This window comes from Ciona robusta, chromosome 10 (genome assembly GCF_009617815.1).
Source record: "Ciona robusta chromosome 10, ASM961781v2".
NCBI lineage: Eukaryota > Metazoa > Chordata > Ascidiacea > Phlebobranchia > Cionidae > Ciona > Ciona robusta.
Window position 1 is genome coordinate 1,366,073 of NC_143244.1, and position 23,058 is coordinate 1,389,130.

The 23,058-nt window shown below is 36.3% G+C and overlaps 4 protein-coding genes across 7 annotated transcripts; 3 read left to right on the forward strand and 1 right to left on the reverse strand.

The window, feature by feature from the left end:
• Nucleotides 1-693: 693 nt before the first annotated feature.
• Nucleotides 694-2,803, forward strand: LOC149729368 (ADP-ribosylation factor 6-like). The gene is made up of 3 exons (XM_089887312.1): nucleotides 694-860; nucleotides 1,504-1,680; nucleotides 2,002-2,803. Exons 1-3 carry the CDS (start codon nucleotides 770-772, stop codon nucleotides 2,301-2,303), a joined length of 570 nt encoding a protein of 189 aa, XP_089743438.1. The 5' UTR covers nucleotides 694-769; the 3' UTR covers nucleotides 2,304-2,803.
• A 145-nt stretch (nucleotides 2,804-2,948) lies between these two features.
• LOC149729369 (short transient receptor potential channel 4-like) lies at nucleotides 2,949-9,225 on the forward strand. Its single transcript, XM_089887300.1, has 12 exons — nucleotides 2,949-3,219; nucleotides 3,546-3,746; nucleotides 4,136-4,298; nucleotides 4,842-5,043; nucleotides 5,356-5,568; nucleotides 5,716-5,826; nucleotides 6,078-6,221; nucleotides 6,499-6,678; nucleotides 6,948-7,095; nucleotides 7,327-7,440; nucleotides 7,785-7,953; nucleotides 8,162-9,225. Exons 1-12 carry the CDS (start codon nucleotides 3,006-3,008, stop codon nucleotides 9,066-9,068), a joined length of 2,766 nt encoding a protein of 921 aa, XP_089743426.1. The 5' UTR covers nucleotides 2,949-3,005; the 3' UTR covers nucleotides 9,069-9,225.
• A 184-nt stretch (nucleotides 9,226-9,409) lies between these two features.
• On the forward strand, nucleotides 9,410-20,510 carry LOC149729370 (short transient receptor potential channel 4-like). Of its 4 annotated transcripts, none has more exons than XM_089887301.1 (13): nucleotides 9,410-9,549; nucleotides 9,610-9,801; nucleotides 9,860-10,042; nucleotides 10,382-10,499; nucleotides 10,763-10,964; nucleotides 11,030-11,242; nucleotides 11,425-11,532; nucleotides 11,699-11,842; nucleotides 11,990-12,157; nucleotides 12,920-13,064; nucleotides 13,156-13,269; nucleotides 19,273-19,441; nucleotides 19,507-20,510. In XM_089887301.1, the coding sequence occupies exons 1-13, from the start codon at nucleotides 9,480-9,482 to the stop codon at nucleotides 20,390-20,392; spliced, it is 2,712 nt and encodes a 903-aa protein (XP_089743427.1). In that variant the 5' UTR covers nucleotides 9,410-9,479; the 3' UTR covers nucleotides 20,393-20,510. The 4 variants fall into 4 exon arrangements, with proteins under 4 accessions (XP_089743427.1, XP_089743428.1, XP_089743430.1 ...); XM_089887302.1 differs by lacking the exon at nucleotides 13,156-13,269 and adding an exon at nucleotides 19,078-19,191; XM_089887304.1 differs by lacking the exons at nucleotides 19,273-19,441; nucleotides 19,507-20,510 and adding an exon at nucleotides 13,351-13,693.
• Nucleotides 20,430-22,910, reverse strand: LOC149729371 (uncharacterized). Its single transcript, XM_089887311.1, has 7 exons — nucleotides 22,766-22,910; nucleotides 22,215-22,344; nucleotides 21,965-22,070; nucleotides 21,331-21,427; nucleotides 21,179-21,271; nucleotides 20,949-21,120; nucleotides 20,430-20,720 (listed from the first exon to the last, which is right to left on the reverse strand). Exons 1-7 carry the CDS (start codon nucleotides 22,833-22,835, stop codon nucleotides 20,633-20,635), a joined length of 756 nt encoding a protein of 251 aa, XP_089743437.1. The 5' UTR covers nucleotides 22,836-22,910; the 3' UTR covers nucleotides 20,430-20,632.
• Between the last annotated feature and the right edge of the window lie 148 nt (nucleotides 22,911-23,058).

Sequence of the window (23,058 nt, forward strand, 5' to 3'; positions counted from 1 at the left end):
TAAAGTGAATCACATTTTCACCGTGCGTTGGCATTACTTTTTCTGAGATGGTATAACTTTACATTTGTTTAAACTTAAAGCGTTATAACGAATGTATATAAATGTACGCAGCCATTAATAAACGTCTATAGGTTATGTTTCGTGTATATCTGCTCACCCCCCCCCCTCCATTAAAAATACGGCCATATAATTTGGTTTTGAATGGTCCTAGTTATCAGGCCTATTGGGCATTATTTTAAACAATAGGCCTTTTCGTAGGCCATTCTGCCCTTATAAAAAGCGTTCTTTGTTCCTATACTTTGCATATTACCACTGAGATTACAAAATGTGGCATGCGTATATCATTTACACGTTGTGTCCAAATACGTTGGGTTCCATAATGGCTAAACCTACGCTTGATGCTTCTTGTGCGTCATCTCTGTCGTACCACGCAAGGATTTTGCATTATATTCTTCTTTGAACTATACCAGTCAGCTGGTGTGTGAGTCAGGATTAGAGTGAATCAGTTGAAACTATACCTGCATACAGCAGCTCGTAAAATATACAGCTTAAACCGCAGTGGTGGTGTGCTTCGCATACAGGCGCATTTTAGAATAAGTGGCCATTTGCTGTCTTTTAGATGATGTAATATTTTGGACTTATATCCCAAGTATGCTATTATCATTATTCGAAAGTACTCTTTAAGCTTTAATTGAATATACTTTACAGCTAGTTAGTTTTGTTTGTTATATTGAAACAAGAACTTGTCGAGTTCGACCACACCGTTACCATGGGAGCGCTTGCTTCTAAACTTGAAGCTATGTTCAGTGGATTTGCATCTGATCCTGTACGCGTATTGATGCTTGGGTTGGACTGTGCAGGTAAAACATAAAATAAAAACAGTCAATAGTTGTGAAAATAGGTTACATGGAATTTATTACTTAAACAAAGCCCAAAATCGCATAGAAAATATGTCGATTCTAATAACCGCTTTCCATAAAGAATGTATCATTTCTATATTTAACTGGAAGTTTTACCTTTGCGGTGCATTTTTGTTTTCAGCAAGAGGAAACTTTATGACGACATACATTCCTCGTTACATATATGACGTAATTTTATATGACACATTTAATCCGGTAGAGTAGAGTATTGCACTCTCCACAATATGATGTCATTTTATCTTATTCATTGAAATATTTCTTCTGTAACAACGTGAAACTTCAGAACTGCTCTTTATTGCGTAGAGCTGCCTTTTAGTTATAACCTGTGGTGATATATCGCTGTATACCAATTTCACTTTCCACTTTAGTAAAGAGTTATGAATAAATAATAAACGAAATATATATGTATTACGTAAAACTGTATATAGTTTAGCGCCATTGTAATTGACGCACGACTGAGATGTGCCAATATATATGTGATATTTTAACGACTGTGGTTCAGGTATATTAACAGTTTTTATTTTATATTTGATTTTCGATTCTGTAATCGAAGAAAAAACAAGTCGTATTATATGTTATGTAGGAAAAACAACGATACTGTACCGTTTAAAACTCAACAACGTTGTGAAAACGATACCGACGATCGGATTCAATGTAGAAACCGTTACTCCGTGCAAAGGATTGACTATAACTGTATGGGACGTGGGTGGGCAAACCAAACTACGACGACTGTGGAGGCATTACTACCAAGAATCAGGCGGTGAGATGGAATCCAGATATTCCTGTTTCAATCATCTTTAATTTGTTGTATTCCTTCAAGTCGGAGGTGCATGATGGACTTTCTGTTTGCGAAAAAATGAGAAACATGCTTGGTACTATACCAGCTATTGGTTGATAACGATTCTTTTTTTAATAATACACTTCAGAAATTAACTTTTAAGTAAAAAGAAGCTTTGTTCAAAATTTACCACCGCTTCTGTAAATCGATGACTACGTGCATGTTTTTCGGTTGCCTTACTTTTTTCAAATTAAAGCATTTCTCTATTTGGCAATGGAAAACTTATCAGCGTGCGTTGTTTAGGTCTCATCTTTGTCGTGGACAGCGCTGATCAAAGTCGGTTCCATGAAGCAAAGCAAGAATTGTTTAACGTCCTAAAAGAGCCTGAAATGGCGCGGATTCCTGTTCTTATTCTCGCCAATAAGCAAGACATTAGCTTAGCCCAACCAATAGAGGTCCTTATTGAGCAACTAGGATTGGGTGATATACCAGCTTGGCAAAGGTGGAACATTCAACCATGCTCGGCTACTAAAGGAGATGGTGTTATTGAGGGCATGCAGTCATTTTCAAGAATGATTAAAGAGTTTAAGAAACTCAACAAGTGATGTTCTTGGCCACAGAAAGCTATATATTCACAATTCATATTATATTTTACTGAAGTCTTCGGAAAGCTATTGACAAAAGTGTGCCTATTCAGCTCACGTGTATTACCAGTGTTAAAATTTAACTTTAGCTGTTGATACCTCTGTCACTGATGTTTTGGCAACATTGAATGACGTCATCAGTGTATACGTCATCATGTGAAACACTGTGTAGTTTTATTTATCTGTTAATGTAGAAAGATCTTTTTTGTATAAACCATTTTAACATTGATTGTCTGTGATTGTCTGTGCAATTTAAAGAAAAATCGAAATATTTCGCTTTGTAATTGTTTCATCAAGTACGTCATATATATGACTTCATATTGCCTGCAATTCGACGTGTTTCTTTCGTTTTCTTCACGTAGTCATTTTTTGTTTTTCTTTATTAATTTTGTTTGCAGACACTCGGTGAGTATTTTCACGAGGAGGAAATGACGTGAAATAAAGAAATCCCGATTTTTCAATATCGTGAACTAATTTCGCGAAATAGTTTTCGGTTACATTGTATAAACCGAACCTTACAGTCGTGATGTGGTTGATTATGAACGTTTGGTTCATTGTTTGAATAATGACGTGTGGAACATGTAAAAGTAGATGCACATAAAGAATCAAAGTGCGACTGGATATCTTAAATAATTTGATTTCAGACCGAGAGAAATAATTTATATGAAATGTTTAACAGATAGTTTAAATATGGTAGCTATGGATAGATCTGAAGATGAAGTTATGTTTAAAAGAAACACCGTTAACAGCGTTTCGGGAGGAATTGACAAATTGTATAGAAAGGCGGGTATGAAAAAAAACAAAGCCATTCACAAGCCTACCTCTGGTGATGGATTGCATATGGTCGAGATATCGGAAAGACGGCTTACTAAACCCGGTAAATAGTGAAAAACTGCCAAACCTAGAAATTCGGTATGATGGTTATTGAATCCACTATATGTAACAGCATCGATAATAGATAGTCGTAGTTGTCGTAAAAGCGTTTATACCTAGACTTGTGAATACCGAATATACCCGATGCTGCTACCACTGTGGGCATGTATATACCGAACAGAATTTTTGCACTACCCATTGGCCACCAACCGGTTGTCCAAATTGTTACTTTTATATATAGGGTATAATAACAGGATAACCCGCAAAGTAATACACGTTAAATCGTATAAGGTGGGGAAGTAATCAAATACCTTAAATCCATATTTTTAGCACTATTCGATAATGCGGATGGCCTTATTGCTCCGAGAAGGGAGATGCGAGACGACAATCAAGAGGTGCAGCGACCTGAATGGGATGAAAGTCCAAAGATCGAATGCGTCAAAGGAAGAACGGCATCAGATGCTGTAAGCAGACATGCTCTCGATAATGCGAAAACCCGATTGAAACCTATCAGGATCAGCAAATCAAGCGGTGTGTCCCACTTTCTTTTATATTTTGATGATTAATTGTGTTCAGCTGTACACATAGCCTACAAATTCAACAACGGAATAGTCTATACAAATGCAACTCCAGTATGAGGCTTAATGTTCATTTATACCTTTTTTACCCGGTAACTCACAAGTTTTCATTGGCAGCATTTGCGCTGGTTTTGCAGAGTTACACTTAAGAATATGAAAACACGTGCATTAGGTGAACTGTAATCATACTAAGTGTCTTCGTGCATCTTTACTCATTATCTATACATTCTTATTTTTTCTGTCGTTATATTTATAACATTTTTATACACTAAGATTTTCCTGCCCGTAAACGCAATTTAAGCTATCCGATCGTATATTAAAAGCCTTTTTGCTTTCATTTAGACGATATAGTAAACTGGGTAAAGCATGCACAGAAGAAAGCATCAGGGGCAAAACCTTCATCTTCAAAACGAAATCACAAATTTCTTAAACGCTTGCAAAGCAGCAATCGAAACGTGGTTAGCGACGGCTGGAAAGTTCGTAACGCATTGGCATCCCTTACACCGTGAGTTGTGTCGCTTAAACAAACCATAAAGTTAATAATATGTTAACTGCACGTAACGCACACGTGTTATTTCCTATCAACGTCCCATTGATAGAAAACCGTGATATGAGCTTAAATCGGTGTTTTTGTCTGTCCGGCGTATATGCTTATCGTTCTGTTAACAAACTAAAAATTAATCTTTAAATTTTAAGTGTTTTTTATTTAAATTGAAATGCAACATTAGTAAATAAATTATCCACATGAAATCGTCTCTATATATAGTAGGATGGGAGAAGATGAGACACCTTTGCATTCTATTTTTTCATTCCATTTAGTAGAGAACAAAGAACATTCGACGAATTATAAAATCATATCCCCACAACTTCAATAGGCCGTTTTTGCTTGTTTAGAACCCAATTCAAATATTTGAATAATATGTGCTGAAGGTGCCCCATCTTACCCCACAGACCCTACAAAACCGGCGCTTTATAGAAAAATACCAATGACTATGACGATGTGTGTTTATTTCAAGATGTATGTCTCACCATGATTCTCTGTATCCAGGCCTCAGACCATCAACTCATATTACTTGGAGGCTGTTGGTCGAGGAAATCTTCGTGAGGTGATCGCATTGTTTGCAATTGTAAGGGGTGATCGAATTCGTGAGTTTAAAAAAGATTGCGTTGACCAAAATGAACGATCTGCACTTCGAACAGCGGTTGAAAATAAAAACATTCCAATGTGCGAGTTTTTAGTCAATAATAAGGTAATATGATTAAAAAGTTTTAATATGTATATCTATAATATTAATGGAGAGCGTAAAAACTATTCATATTGTGTTTCTGAATGTAATTATCACGCAATATACGATGCCTCTGGTGCAATGCGCGTGTGCTGTTGGAAAACACCTTTTCACAAAGTTATAAAGCGGTAACTCGTAAGCTTGCACGAAGTGTGTAAAACCATAGTATACTAAAGTCACTTCAAGGTGAAACAGAACACCCGTGTTATAACGACCATTATTTTCCCGCGCACGCGAAGAAAAAGCGAGTTACATTTATTCATTTTTTCACATCAGGTCGCGTACGGCGATTGTCTCTTCCATGCAATAAAGATTGGCTTTCTTCCGACTGTAGAAGTTTTGCTGGAAAACCATCGATCAGTGAACGCTATTATAAAAGGGGATAATCCGTATTTTACATCAGGCACAACACCAATGCTGTTGGCCGCATCTCTTAACCAGTACGAAATCATAAAGATTTTGTTTAAATCTGGGCACAGCGAGATAAAGGTGAAAAACAGAGAAAAAAAATTAAAAAAAAAAAAAAAAAAAAAAGATTTTTAAACCGTATTCTTACGACACGACTACCATAAACTAGTGTTAATTGTTTAAACACAATCAGAATATTTCAATATATATCTAATTACGTAACTACAGAACGATGTTCAAGAAGGCGATTGTTTCCACACGGAGTTCGAATCTGCAACAAAGCTTCAAATGTGTTGCAGCGCAAAATCAAGTCCAGCGTATATTACCCTAATATGCGAGGTATAGTAAACAATATGGTATGATTACGTTTAACTATTCTTTATTTTTAAGTTAGGTATTTTTTTTAATTTGTAAACTTTTGAGGTGTGCACACGGAATTAAAGAGCATGTGAACGCAAATTTATATAGTAGAAAAGGTATAGAACTGCTTAATATAGTGATTTGGGCAGCTAAAATTGAAAACAAGTTTTACATAAGCGTAACAGTTACACAAAAGACACGTTTTTTAAAGTAAACATGTTGATTTTCAGATGACAAACACAGACCCTGTGGAATATTGCATCGACCACATAAAAGATCTACGAACACAAGCAAATGTGGAATACGAATATGCTGACTTCTATAAACAACTGGAAAGAAAAACAGAAGATTACATGTGCAGTCTTCTTGACCAGGTATATATATTATATTAATAGCTAACTTAGTGTTTCTTAACGAATTATCCGGTTGTCAGCCATAAAAAGAGCAATCGCCGAAAAAATATAAACATTTCTGGTAACTCTTACGGAAAAATACCTTCACGACTCCATAGACCGTAACATGATCAGGATATTCGGATATTATGGAGTAAAGGTTTCTCGTCTTACCCAACAATACTATACATATATAAGAACCCAATGCGAGCACCCATATCACAATGTAATTTGTGTTGTATAAACATTGTGGTTTTAGATTCGGTCATCACAAGAGCTTGGAGACTTGTTCATGTACAACTACGATTTTGCTGGAGCTGACAAATGGTCAATTCCAGTTCCTACCAGCAACTTTCGGAAGTTAGGATGTAGAATGGAACTCCTAGATGACGCTAATGCTCACCGTTTGGTAAAAGTCGTGACACATCATTATTCACAGGTGACTTCTGTCGATGGCTCAGAAAAATATAATACTGTAATAAAATGCAATTTTTTATAGTGTTGGACCACAGAATTTTGCTTACGTTATAGAAGTACAAATAGTAGGGTGGGGAAGATGGGACACTCGCTTATTCTGCCCCCCTGTAAAAAGAACATCCTTTTGTAAAATAGGAATCTGTTGATTTTTTTCCTTTTAAATAGTTTGAAACAAGATTAATTACCATTGTTATATAGACCTTATAGAATACCTAAATTGTTTTCTTTTAGCTGGCGTTGGCATACATGCGGTATAAAAACACTCCATTTCTCAAAGATTCGTCAACCATTAGAAACTATACGCTAAGAACCCTGCTTGGGATAATTTTCCCGATATTATCATTGATTTACACAGTGGCTCCAAACACAAGATTCGGACGTAAGATAAGACTGTTTTTATTGAGAACTTACTACAATTAATTGTTAGTTTTCTACTTCGGCAGATGCCTACGTATACAAGTTGCATTTAAATTCCAAATGGAAAGCGCAAATTAATCAATATTGTTTAGAATGCTTGCACACATAAGCTTTACTTTACTTTAAGACTAATTTACTTCATCAGATAAAACAACGGAAAATAAACCCATATTTAGCAAAGCTTTGTTCGCAGGTCTTATAGCTTCTCCAGTAGTTTCGTTTGATTGCCACATGGCGTCTGATGTTGCATTCGTCATATTGGTATTTATTAATTCCATCCATAAGGATATCGATCGGAATTACTTAGGTAAGAATACTACAACATAGACTGGTCGCATGCCCACTGTCGAGTTTCAGTGTTGAGTTATAACATGGGTGTCTTCTTATACACCAGGCATCACATTCTGATTTCATATACCGCATGTCCACTCTTGGGTTAAACATTGGTGGTCTTCTCAGACCCCAGATGCATATAGAGCGTTCAGTGCCTTCTGTCAAGTTTTATCACGGAGCGTTCTCAAGCCGTATAGACCCACATTGTGTATACATGCACCCGATACTTATGTTCGCTGTCGAGTTACAACATCGGTTCATAGCCTCTACCACGGTAGCGCAGAACGGACTTTACTTATAAATTCTGCCTTTCCTCAGGCTCATCGCCAACTGTCATTGAATGGCTAGCTGTGTTTTGGATTGCCGGTAAATGGGTACAAGAGTTTGAGGAGTGTTACCATAGAGGGATGAAAGGCTACCTGAGGGATCGTTGGAATCATACTGACCTGTTAGCTCTCTGTCTACTCTCTGTTGCTGTAGTTTTCAGGTAACACCGATAACATGTATTTATTTATGAAAGGACATAAATTCTACTGCTGCAAAAGGTAATAAAAAAGTAAATTTAGGAGACCAAACCTTAACAGAAGGCTACCATCACTTTTTATTTTCATTTTTGATGCCGCTTTATTGGTCTTCTACGAAAAATGTATTTTGTTTGTCTCACTCGTTTAAACAATACATTGATATAATTTTAGATGCCTTGACTATTCAAGAGCTGAATCGTATGTACCTTTGTACCTTGGCAACGGCACAACTACTCACCTCGGCCCTTTTGAACCTCGAATGATTGCGGATGGTTTCCTTGCCTGGGCTTATGTCTTTGTATTTTTGAGGTTGTTAAGTCTCACAAGAGCAAACAGACGTCTTGGTCCATTACAAGTCACACTGTCTAGAATGATGGGCGACGTTCTTAGGTTTATGATCATATTTTGTCTAGTTGTATTTTCTTTTGCACTGGGATTATCTGAGCTGTACTGGGTATATGGAACACCTAAAGGAAAACAAATGCTCTGTTCCTATGGTGCAAACGGGACAGACGTAGCGGCAGAAGCTGCATGTTTAAAGTCAACTATAATCTTTGGGGGAATGTGGTCCACGACCAAATCGTTGTTTTGGTCGCTTTTTGGACATATAGATATTACTCAGTTGTCTTTATCAAACAAGCACGGATTCACAGAGACTATGGGGCGTTTTCTGCTTGCTGTTTATCACGCTATTGCTATAATAGTGATCTTAAACATGCTGATTGCTATGATGTCAAAGTCGTATGAGATAACCAGCGAGAACGAGGAACGTGAATGGAAGTTTCATCGAACAGCGATGTGGATTCGCTTCATAAGACGGGAAGCTATTCGTCCCCCACCCATGAATTTGATCCCCCATCCACATGTTGTATGCAAGGTTATGCTAAGATTCCTGCAGCTTATTCTGAGACGAAGGTCATTGCCCCAGCATCATCCGAAGAATGGATTTGGTTGTAGTGGACTTTCGATTACGAAAGAGTCCGAACTCTATCGACTAAAAGTTCGATGCAAATTAATTAAAAGAAAATTAATTAGACGAAATAAGTTTAAAGTTTTATTAAGCAACGGTGAAACTTAATCAAACACGTCATTGATACCGTTTACACTGAATATAAAGTTAATTTAAATATAAGTTGGAATATGAATCATGATTATGTTCAGTTTCGATTGTAACGCATTGCTGTCGTGTTTGTTTTTCTTTCAGCTGTTTATTAATTAAAACACTGTAAACTCACGGCCCACTGAAGCAGTAGCAACGCTGAGTAATCCAACCATAGTTATTCACACAACACCCGTTTCCGTATGTTTGTCGTAACGATAATAACACTATGATGATTGTATACTCAATTAGCAGCATTAGCGACTTCCAACTGTAGTTGTGTACACTTAAAGAGCCTCAACTACTTTCGTGTAAACTATTTCTAATTGTAAAATGCGTATAAGGTAAACTTTAGCATTTTTTGTTTAGTTCAAGTGTTTTAAAAAAGAAATGAGCCGGGTAGCGCTAAACAAACCTTATATGGTAGAAACGTCATGGCGAAAACGATCTGTGGTGCCAGGTAGGTTATATAACATTGTACATGACTTCATATACAGCGGTGACATTTATTCCTTTGTAGTAAATGACAGCTCGGATGGTTCGTCGGAAGAAGACGTGACGTCACCGAAGAACAAACGTAGCTTAAGAGATAAATCCAATTCTTCGACCAGCAGTTTTGAACAGGAATCTCAAGGCAGTTTTAGTGGCGGGCATAACTTTTTCGAAAATGTTTCACAAATTGTGGGCAAATTACGAACCTCAAGCTCTAGCTGTAACGACAAAAAAATATTTAGCCCAATACCACGTTTAACTTATTTTGCTTCATCTAGTTAATCGTAAAAGAAAAAGCTCGAAAAGCCGCAGGCCAAAGGCAGAGGTTGTTTTTCAGTCCCCGATAAAAGTTCAAAAGAAGATTTCTGTGTTTAAAGAAGAAGTATATGATCTGGGTTTTCGCGCCAGAGCCGAAACTTTAAGCACGGGGGTGTCGGAATTTAGAAGATCCAAAGCGCAAGGTATGGTCGTTGGGTATGGCTACTAGTTTATATCTTGTACATATTTTACTACCAGAAATAAATATGGTAAGTCACTCAGGTACTAATAGAACAAGGGCCCCACAAAGGCTGTGCCAGAAACGTAACGAAACGCTTCAATAGCGCATGTACGCAAGACATTCGTCCGTGTAAACAATAATATTACCACTATGTTAGTTTCCATACGCTTGACAAACATATCCCGCCCATCCATCAGTTATGCATTATAATGTACTATTTTAACTTATAGGACAACATATGCTCTGTAAATTTGGTTTGTACTGATAAATTGTTTTGTATTAATGGTGATTACTGTTACAGTGCCGTTTACCATTCAGCTGCCCAATGAAAAAAAACATGAGAAAGTTCCAAAAGTGTCCAAGAGCAGTATCATAAAAGCTGGTTGGACTGTGAGAAGAGCACTTGCTGTATTGTCCCCGTATGTAATGTAGTGATTTTTCAACCAAGTCCTCGTACAACATAGAAATTTTAGCAGCTATTTCGATATCTATTAGTGGTTTTACTACCATAAAATTTGGACACTAGACTCCAGCAATACCGATTCTATAACAAAATTTATAAATTATAAAAAAATTCTTCTATTTATATATGTATATAGGATACATTATTTTATATATATATAATGTATCCGAGTATGAGAAATACAGCCCTGATTACATTTATAATGTACTTCCATTACAGACCAGCCACATGTAATTCATTCTACCTTGAGACTGTAGCTAAAGGTCATATTCTAGAGGTGAAAGTTCTATTCGACTTGTTTTCTCGCAAAAGTTTGAAAGATTTCGAAAGAGATGTAGTTGATCAAAATGAGAGGTCTGCCCTTAGGATTGCTGTTGAAAATAAAGATACAAATATGTGCGAATTATTGTTGAAAAACAAGGTAAATATAATTATTTAAACTGTTGTTAGAACTTTTTTAACTAAAATTTGTTCACGGTATCACAGGTTGATTTAGGGGATTGCTTGTTTCATGCAATCCGTATTGGTTTTCTACCAGTTGTTGAAACTATACTAGAGTACAAGCCATCTGTAGATGCATGTATTTCTGAATTAAATCCATATTTTAGTCCGGGTACAACACCCATGGTGTTAGCAGCGTGCTCCAATGATTATGAAATCATGAAATTACTTTTTAAATGTGGTCACAAAGCATTAGAAGTGAGTTGAAAATTATTTTGCGAATTTGAAGTTACCTTATATTTTTTGCCGTCTTATCTAGATCTGCAAATGGGCAAAATATGTAATTCCCCTAACATGTTTGATCGTTGTACATAGAATTTAACTAACATTTTTAAATACCTATAATAGTGTTTATAAAAAAACGAAAAAAAAAAAAACAGAGTTCACAAGTGGAAGGAAAATATTACATGAAAATGTCTTCTGTTAAAATAAATCACCAAATCTTTCAAGGGATGTCAAGTCCTGCTTATATCACTCTAATATGCGAGGTATTTTTACTATTGCTATTAAACATAACTTAGGTTTAATAATTAAATATCTAATTTCTTGCATGTACGGTTTAATCGAGTTTTTATTATGTACCAACTTGATTAACTTTTGAATGTCATTTTGTAAATTGTAGTAACTTTGTGATAATATGTAAGTTCTTGGCAGTTGAAAAAATATGACCCAATGGAGTATTGCATTGAGCATATTAAAGACTTACGTAAACAATCAGACAAGAGTTACGAGTGCATGGATTTTTATAAAAAGTTGGAGGATAAAACCGAAGAATATATGTGCAGTCTGTTAGATCAGGTAAGCATTTATTCAACTAGTTACAAAGCTTATAATATTCAATTGTATGAATTAATTAACCATTTGTAGTTCGTATAGATCAATAAATGAAGTATATCTGTATAAACGTCTCAGCGTTTCATAAATATACTGAGTATATTTCTTCAGATACGAAATTCAGATGAACTCGCCAAACTTATGAGATATAATTATGATGAGTTGATTGCTATCAAGGATCAGAATGAAAGTTTGTCAGAGTTATCAAACAAGATTGAACTGCTGGACACTGCAGTAAAAAATCGACTTGTTAAAGTTGTGAATCATCATTATTCGCAGGTAAAAAAGCAATTTGTATGTTATTAATTTTGACCACAACAAAACTTGTAGCACCATGAGCTGCTACAAACCTTAGATTTAGCAAAATTGACTCTGGATTGATAAATCAATTTTCTGATTTTTAGATCTAAATAATTGTCGAACTAGTTGATTTAGGCAGGGAAAAGTACAGCAATGTCTCTGTAGCCGACAAGCTACACCGGAAAAATTAACTAAAAAATAAATTAACAAGAGGCTTCCATCGGAACAACTTTAATCCCCAACCAACGATATTAAAAACAATGACAATGCACGCGACTGAGAACTTAGTAGTAAAACAAATCAACGTTCGGGTATAAGGGAGGGAAATCAAGGGGTATTTCAAACGGTCGTTGACGCAGAGTGTAGGGGTATGTGGGTATCTACGCTTTCCAATTGTGAAGCATTTCAAATAACAATTTCTATCTCTTATTCAAATAGAAAATAAAGAATGGTTAAAAATAGGAACTGAACTTAAAACAGCATGAACGTAGAGGTAACTTAAAATAACATAAAGCGTAGACGGAGACGTGCACTGTGCAGCCGTCGTTAAATAGAACTGAGGACGAACAAAGTCAAATACACACGAGACGAAAATCAACCATGCATACGAAACAAAGGAGAAAAGAATCGCGCTGGCATCGGAAAACAATGGGGAGTAAATAAACGACAATTTAGGGCGACACTGTACATTACAGTCTCTATATTCAGATTGAGGTGAACTAACTCTGAATTCTTTTTCAGTTGAGTCTAGTATACCTGAAGAACCAACACAGCAGTTTTCAGACAGATTCAAGATTGAAATTGTTGATCAGGAGATCTTTACTTGCCATCACATTTCCAATTCTTTGTTTGTTTTACTTATTTGCACCCAACACCAGAATTGGCAGTAAGTACTCGGATGTGTTTACAATTAGTGTATGAGTGTTGAGATTGACAACTTGTATTTACTGATAGCTGTAACTATTATTTTTATTTAGAGCTTATGATGTCTCCTCTGGTGTTGTTTGATTGTCACATGGCATCTGATATAATGTTCATTGGGATTATTTTCTTAAACACTGTTACTAAAACCGTACAATCAAACTACTTAGGTAGGTAACTTCTTTAAATCCATGCCATGCTGTTGGTTTGAAGCATTGTACTCTAATAGTTGTGTCACACAATATGCATAGGGTCGCCACCAACAGTTTTGGAATGGATTGCTCTGTCTTGGATTATTGGAAAGTGGGCTCAGGAGATTGAAGGTTGCCGACGCCTTGCTTGCTCTGGCATATGTATTTGTGTTTTTGAAGCTGTTAAGTTTATCAAGGGCCAGCAGAACACTGGGGCCGCTGCAAGTCACTTTGGCTCGCATGATGGCTGACGTTTCTCACTTTCTTTTCATTTTCTTTCTTGTTATTTTCGCATTTGCCCTTGGTCTTAACGAGCTGTATTGGGTTTACGGAACAGAAGAAGGAAAAAAGTCACTCTGTTCGTTTGTGGGAAACAATACGATGTCCGAGTCTTGTTTGAAATCGGCAGGTCTGTTCTCTAACATGTGGACGTCGCTGCAAACCTTGTTTTGGTCGCTCTTCGGTCAGTTCAACATAGACGATCTAACCCTACCTTTTCAAAATAGCTTTACTGAAACCGTTGGTCGAACCCTCATCGCTGTTTACCACGCTGTTGCTATAATAGTGATCTTAAACATGCTGATTGCTATGATGTCAAGGTCGTATGAGATAACCAGCGAGAACGAGGAACGTGAATGGAAGTTTCACCGAACAGAGATGTGGATTCGCTTCATAAGACGGGAAGCAAGTCGCCCCCCACCTATGAACTTAATCCCAAACCCTTGGGGTGTTTATAAAGCTGCTCGTCAGGTATTGAGAAAATGTCTTTCAAAATGTCCCTGTTCAATGCTTCGTGATTGCCTTGGCGACACGGAAGCAGCATTGAACGAGAAGACAACCGAAGAAGGTTGGAAGGAGATCAAATGTAAACTGATCAAGACGAAACTTATTAAGCGATACAAGTTCAATGTTCTACTGGCTGATAACACACGTTCATTTTAAGTTCAACTTTAGAACATCTTTATAATAAGTTCACTCATTTAAAAAAAATCTTTTTTGTTTAATGGTGTATTCTGTTTAAGCGGACATAAACACTAACGATGTAAGAGTCTCTGATGGTGTTCTTTTATACCTGTAAGTGCCGAACCAGCTCAATAAACAAAACGAGTCTCGAGGTTAAATCAATTAAGAGACGTAGTTGTGCGGTATGAATAATATATTATGCCCAGTTTCGGTTTTAAAGAATGCAATGCCGTCTTGTTTTTCTTTCAGCTGTTTATCAATTAAAGCACTGTAAACTCACGGCCCACTGAAGCAGTAGCCACGCTGAGTAATCCAACTATAGTTTTTCACACAACACCCATTTCCGTATGTTTGTCGTAACGATAATAATATACTTTGATGACTATACAGTATACACATTTAACATTAACGCAGCGGTGTATATTTGCACTCACTTAGAAAGGGATCGTAAGCAGCATCGAATACTTTCGTGTAAATCATTTGTGATCTTTAATACGTCCAACGGCATAAGTAGCAAATTTTCGTTTAGTTTGTGGGTGTTTAAAAATAGACCAGTTAAACATACCCAACGCAGGAGTTTTTCGACGCCTTTAAGCTTGAAATTGTTGAAAAGGAGATTCTTACTTGCCATCTTATTCCAATTCTTTGTTTGTTTTACTTATTCGCACCCAACACCATAAATGGCAATAAGCACATGGATGGGTTCATAATTAGAATTTGTGTTAAAAGCCTCCTTACATTAAAAAACGTTTTGCCAAAAGTTGCCATTAGTATTAAAAACCGTGTGTACATCGGGTATTCGGGTACATATGGTTACTCGGAGTTCAACATAGGATGGTGCCCTCGCTGTGTCACTCTGGTTATGACACACACTATGTGTCATTTACCAGTCTTTTATATTAAAATGATAGGCTATATATGACATCTCTGCTGAGAATGTACCTGCTATCGGTAACTTCTTTCATGACTTTACCTCATTTATCGCAACATTGTATGGGAAGAGAAACTTATGTAGCTAAATACGTAGAGGCAAACTTTAGCAGAATTACGTTTAGTTTACGCGTTTAAAAACGAAATGGACCGGTTATACAAGCCTTATATAGTTGAAACGTCATGGCGAAAACGATCTATTGTGCCAGGTAGTTTAAATACCATTTTACATGGATCGACATACAGCGTTGACAATTATTCCTTAACCTTATAGAAATTGACAGCTCGGATGATTTTCCAGAAGAAGAGGTGGTGTCAATGAAGAACAAACCTAGCTCAAGAAATATATCCACTTCGTCGAATAGTGCTGAACAGGAACCGCGGAAAAGCTTTAGTGGCGAGCATCAATTTATCAAAAATGATTTAATAACAATACAATATATATATTTTGTTTTGTTATATACAGCTCAACGTAAAAAGAAAAGCACGAGAAGCCCCGAGCCAAATACAGACGTTGTTTTTCTCTCCCCAATTACATTAAAAAACAAGATTTCTGTGTTTAAAGAGGAAGTGGTCGATTTGGATTTTCGCGCCGAAGCTGCAACTGAAATCACGCGGTTACCTGATGATTTTAGAAAACCCGATGCGCAAGGTATGGTCAATAAATTATATCATGGAGGGCATTTAATTTATTATCAGCAACGGCTGCGGTAAACCTATTTTAATAAAAAATCTGTCGCACAGTTGCTACGTCATTCGGCGAGAAATAGAGAAGATGGAAAGTTAGAAACATAAAAGGCGCGCTTTATTAGCACGCATAACATTTATGTAAACGATAAGAATAACATTTTATATAATGTTAGTTCCCGTACACGTGACAAAGATACTACACTCATCATCACTTGTGCATTACAATGAATCAGTTGTGGTATTAGTGACTTATGGAAATCATATACGTTGCCTTTAAAATTTGCTTTTATTTATAAATTGTCATTTATTAACAGTGATTACTGCTACAGTACCCTTTAGCATTAAGCTGCCCAATGAAGACGAAAATGAGGAAGTTCCAAAAGTGTCCAAGAGCAGTATTATAAAAGCTGGTTGGACTGTGAAAAGAGCACTTGATGTATTGTCCCCGTATGTATTATGGTAGTCATTCTATATATGCAATGTTAACACACATATTCTGTACACTGGGCTGGATTTCTGCGCGGAAGCTTAATGGATAATTAAAACTCTACTTTTAATAGTTTTAAAACCGTATTAAACCCAGATTGCAATACCAGTAATTGCTTTGTTTGTTAATTATCTTAAAATTCCGGAAGCTCTTATAAGAGAAATACAGCCCTGGTTACTTTTATAATGTATTCCCATTACAGGCCATCCACATGTAACTCATTCTACCTTGAGACTGTAGCTAAAGGTCATATTCTAGAGGTGAAAGTTCTGTTTGACCTGTTGTATGCAAGATATGAAAGTTTGCAAGATTTTGAACGAGATGTAGTTGATCAAAATGAGAGGTCTGCCCTTAGGATTGCTGTTGAAAATAAAGATACAAATATGTGCGAATTATTGTTGAAAAACAAGGTAAATATATTTATTTAAACTGTTGTTGGAACCTTTTTAACTGAAATTTGTTCACGGCATCACAGGTTGATTTAGGAGATTGCTTGTTTCATGCAATTCGAATTGGTTTTCTACCAGTTGTTGAAACTATACTGGAGTATAAGCCATGTGAAGATGCATGTATTTCTGAATTAAATCCATATTTTAGTCCGGGTACAACACCCATGGTGTTAGCAGCGTGCTCCAATGATTATGAAATCATGAAATTACTTTTTAAATGTGGTCACAAAGCATTAGAGGTTAGTTGAAAATTTGTTTTGTAAGTTTTAAGTTAACTTATACTTTTTTCTGTCTATTTGAATCCATAACCGCTCTAAATATTATACAACCTGCCCAGTATATTAGTATGTTGCACATAGATTTGTTTTCAGTTTGTAAAACATTTTTGATTTTGGTGATTTTACACGCATCGCACTTTCTATATTATATTTACGTGCTTATAGCCACAGACTAATTTTCCATTACAATCTAATTTATATAAACAGGTGGGTGTTGATTGTCATTGTTTATTGTTTAGGTTCCTTTAACATTCTACACTCTGCCCACTTCTAGGTGTTGTCTATCGCAAACTGACCATCATTTTGATTTTTAGTTATCTAGCTATTATTAATCTTTTTATAAAAACAAAACAGAGTTCACCAATGGAAGGACAATATTACATGAAAATGTCTTCTGTTAAATTAAATCACCAAATATTTCAAGGAATGTCAAGTCCTGCTTATATCACTCTAATATGCGAGGTATTTTTACTGAGAGCTTAACTGAAAATTCAAGTGTATTGACAAAATATCTAATTTCTTGCATGTACTGTTAAAAAAATATGTTTTATTCAATGTTCTACATGTACTAACCCGAACACCTTAGAGTGCCTACCTTTAAATTGTATTACCTGTGTGATTATATGTAAGTATTTTTCGGAATAGTTGAAGCGTTTTGACCCAATGAAGTATTGCATTGAGCATATTAAAGACTTACGTAAACAATCAGACAAGAGTTACGAGTGCATGGATTTTTATAAAAATTTGGAGGATAAAACCGAAGAATATATGTGCAGTCTGTTAGATCAGGTAAGCAACTAACAACTTATAAATATATCTGTGTATTTTTTAATTTACCACTGGTTTGATATTTAGAAAAATTGATGAAATATAGTCACAAATATTTAGGCATCTGATATAAGTTCATTAAATATATTGATGCAGATACGAAATTCAGATGAACTCGCAAGACTAATGAGATATAACTATGATGAGTTGATTGCTATCAATGATAAAAATGAAAGTTGTTCAGAGTTATCAAACAAGATTGATCTGTTGGACACTGCAGTAAAAAATCGACTTGTTAAAGTTGTGAATCATCATTATTCGCAGGTAAAAAATAGTTTAGTTTCTAAAATAGATGGTACTTACAACTTTATAGTGTCATTTTTAAGCACAAATGATATAACGTGTATTACCATGAACTGTTACAAAACTTAGATTAACCAAAAGGGTTGACTGGCAATCTGTTTATTGGTACTGGTCATATTATTGATTTTAAGATTCAAATATTTGCCAAATAACTAATTTCAGACAGAAAAAGTAAAGAGAGTGACCATACCATATTAATTTGGTATTTTGGGGTTTATTTATTAAGAACAAGTTTATAAGTGATTCTATATTGGGATTGAAGTGAATTAATTCTGGCTTTCTCTTTCAGTTGAGCTTATTATACCTAAGGAACCAATACAGTAGTTTTCTACAGACGCCCTTAAAAATAAATTTGTTAATGAGGAGATTCTTACTTCCCATCCTATTTCCAATTCTTTGTTTGTTTTACTTATTTGCACCCAAAACCAGAATTGGCAGTAAGTACTTGGATGTGTTTACAATTAGAGTTTGTGGTTTATCAAACCCCCTTAACACTAGTAAATATCTACCAATATTATTAGAAATAGAAACCTTTTGTACATTAATTATTGGGTACATGTGTATGTTGAGGTTACCGGGAGTTTAACATAGGATCGTGCTGGCACTGTGTGATTCACGGTATCGTTGTGACACACGCAGTGTTACCAGTCTTGTTTCTCGATACAATACATGGTTTATTATTTCAATTCCACCGAGGATATTACTGCTTTTATTAAGTATCTTCTAATATGATCTGTCTTCACTTCAGTTATGTGCGATTGTGTGGCAAGGGAAAATTGTGTAGAGTGTTGACTTATCAATTGGACTTACGTTGTGAAAACTTATTTACGTTATAGTTGTGATGATTATTTTTGTTCAGAGCTTATGATGTCTCCTCTGGTGTTGTTTGATTGTCACATGGCATCTGATATAATGTTCATTGGGATCATTTTCTTAAACACTGTTACTAAGACCGTATACTCAAACTACTTGGGTAGGTAACTTCTTTAAATCCATGCCATGCTGTTGGTTTGAAGCATTGTACTCTAATAGTTGTGTCACAAAATATACATAGGGTCGCCACCAACGGTTTTGGAATGGATTGCTCTGTCTTGGATTATTGGAAAGTGGGTTCAGGAGATTGAGGAATGCTTAAACAGAGGTTGGAGATGTTACTTAGGTGATGGATGGAATCATACAGATCTACTTGCACTTATTCTGCTTACAGTCGCCATATTTTTCCGGTAGTTGTAAAAAATCTTATTTGAATGGTTATGTTTCATCTAAACCCTGTTTTGCACTTCTATAGGTATGCGGATTACGCCAGACACACACCATTAATAAATTCTCATCGAAACAACACTCTTCTTTCGGATGACCCTTTTGAACCAAGAAAGGTTGCAGATGCCTTGCTTGCTGTGGCATACGTCTTTGTGTTTCTAAAGCTGTTAAGTTTGTCAAGGGCAAGCAGAACTCTTGGTCCACTGCAAGTAACATTGTCTCGCATGATGGCTGACGTTATTCACTTTCTTTTCATTTTCTTTCTTGTTATTTTCGCTTTTGCCCTTGGTCTTAACGAGCTGTATTGGGTTAACGGAACAGAAGAGGGTAAAACGTCACTATGTTCGTTTGTGGGAAACAATACGATGTCTGAGTCTTGTTTGAAATCGGCAGGTCTGTTCTCTGACATGTGGACGTCGCTACAAACCTTGTTTTGGTCGCTCTTCGGTCAGTTCAACATAGACGATCTAAATCTACCCCTTCAAGGCAGCTTCACTATAGCCGTTGGCCGAACACTCGTCGGTGTTTATCACGCTGTTACTATAATAGTGATCTTAAACATGCTGATTGCTATGATGTCAAAGTCGTATGAGATAACCAGCGGGAACGAGGAACGTGAATGGAAGTTTCACCGAACAGAGATGTGGATTCGCTTCATAAGACGGGAAGCAACTCGCCCCCCACCTATGAACTTAATCCCCAACCCTTGGAGTGTTTATAACTTAGTAATAAAATGTCTTTCAAAATGTCCCTGTTCAATGCTTCGTGATTGCCTTAGCGACACGGAAGCAGCATTGAACGAGAAGACAACCGAAGAAGGTTGGAAGGAGATCAAATGTAAACTGATCAAGACGAAACTTATTAAGCGATACAAGTTCAATGTTCTACTGGCTGATAACACACGTTCGTTTTAAATTCAACTTTAGAACATCTTTATAATAAGTTTACTACTTTTTTGAATGTTTCCTTTGAATTTATTGTTTGATGATGTATTCTGTTTAAGCGGATATAAACACGAACGATGTAAACGTCTCTGATGATGTTCTGTGTAATTGTCACCTAGTGCGAAATTAGCTCAAGGTATCCGAGAGACTTGTGTATTTCAAGTTCATTTGAACAACATTTTTCAATAGTTCGGTATTTCTTGAAATCATTTAGTCAACATCAATTACCATAGCAACGGATGACGTCATTTGTGGTATTCCGGCGGTTTCCATGCGAACAAGAGAAAGTGGGATACTCCTGTGTAGATTATATATTATGAACCGATCAGTATTCAGTAGTGGTTTATTACTGTAGTTCAAAAAAGATTAAATGGGTTGATATAGGATACAGCAACTAGTTTTAAAGCATAGTTTGATATGTGCTGGTCTTGTGACTGCTTGGGATTAGGTATCAAGATATTGTGTCGACATAAATGTTCTACCCGGCAATTAAAAGGCATATTCTATACTTTCGTACATAACTTACCTTCTACCTCTTCGTGGTCCTCGTCCCATGTTAACACATTGTGTGAAACCCCTTGGTCCGTAGCAAGTACATGTCATATTCACGCTCGTGTGGTTAAAGGAATGCAGGTAGCCCCACTTCTCGCACTTCTCACGGTTTCCACAAAGTGGATTTCCTCTCATTTCACCGGTATCTGTGAAGTATCCTCGTAATTTAAACATACCAATCAAGGTCGACTAACTTTCACTTACTAGTAACTGTTGGGCAGCTGTAACAAGTTTCTTGTGGATCAGGAACACACGGCTGATCCGCTATCAGTCTAGCTGGCATGACTGGAGGTCCCCCTTTATAACAAACATCATTACGTCAACAGTCGCAATATTTTCTAAGCATTGTTACTTACTACATTCGCATTGGTAAACACCCCTTCTGTTTCCGAGACACCGACATGTACATGTAGAGTTGCTCCAAGTTTCACCGACAGAATATAACAATCCCGTCTGAAACGCAATACGTGACGTCACTCTCTTTTCTCGTGATGACATTCCCTTTTTGTTACGTCACTCCCCTTTCTCGTGACAACACTGATAATGTCACATTACCAAGCAGTTAAAATGGTAAATTTCATCAGCATAATAAAAAAACATCATCGGCATAATGCAACTTAGGTAATCAGATATCAATTTTATGACATATAATACTGTTGGGGTAAGATGGGACACATTTTGCACATAATATCTGAATATCCTGTTCGTGTTTTTAACCATTTTAACAACGCAATTTTAGAGTTGCGATGATACACTTATTTATACAACTATGAAGTAAGGTAGAACATCTTTAGCACATACTATCCAAACATCCTGATTGTGTCTTGACAATTAACAACGGTCTATGGGAGTCGTGAGGATACGGTTTTATAATTCTTTAAATGTTCTTTGTTTACTAGTACTACTAAGCGGGACAAGAAAACAAAATAAAAAAGGTAACCCATCTTTCCCCATTCTGCCATATATATAAATGACACTATTAAGACGCACCTCTTTGTCCTGGCACTTCTCACCATCCGGACACTCGTAGTCAGCTGCACACCCACAAGCGTTGGGCGTTGGGTGGCATCCGGGTGGAAAAGTGAAGGCGGAACACCTGAACGACTGTGGTTTATTAAACGGAAAAAAGGGCGCGATTAATAACGATAAAAGGGAGTTCTTTACCGAGTGACATAATACGTTTCAGCTGGTATATAACAGTAAATGAATTATAGCCAGCATTGAATAAATATTGTTTAACCTGTGCGTGCAGTTTCCAATAGGTCTCCCGTTTGATATTTCGCAAGTACAATTGTAAGCACAACCACTTCTTGACGTGTGTTGAAACATATCTCCTTCGTTGTAAACGTTTCCTCTGACGTAGCATTCCCCTATAAGTAGAAAAATTGTATTTAAATCAAGTCAATACTTACGAAAGGCCTTGACCACCTGCTTATCAAATACAGTCTGTGTGGATATAGTCTGTGGGATAAGCCCTTTAGCAAATATTATTCATATAACCTGATCGTGTTTTCTTAGGAATACGGTTTTATAATATTTTGAATGTTTCAAATGAAACAAGAAAAATGAAAAGTTTTACCGTTTTTTTTTTTTCTGTTTTACTATAATATGACATAATAAAATACATTTCCATTTTTGGTGGTTACGCTTATATGTAGCACTTGCGCGAAAGTTTATAATTTACGATCAATCAAATGAGGGTTCATTTATACCTCAAGAGGAAAAATCTGTATGGGAGCAAGGCTTTTTAAAACCACAACGCGACTAAACGAAAATCAATCGTATACTTACTTCTCGTGGTATAAGCGGCCACTAATCCCCACATGAAAACAAGAAATATGATCTGCTTTGTCGCGTCCATTGGTACACGTATACTATCCTGAACTTATTATGCTTGCTTTCAATAGCCCTGCGAGAGTTTCGTAATATTAAGATTCGCCTGAGAGTTTGGTCGTATGCAACTTTCTCTTTGATTTAGGTTCTAAAATGCGCAGTTTTATATGCACTGCGATAGGCAAATTAAAACCTTGCGAAAGACGTTTGTATGCCGTATGTAGCTGTCAAAGAAGCTAGCCTTTACTGTC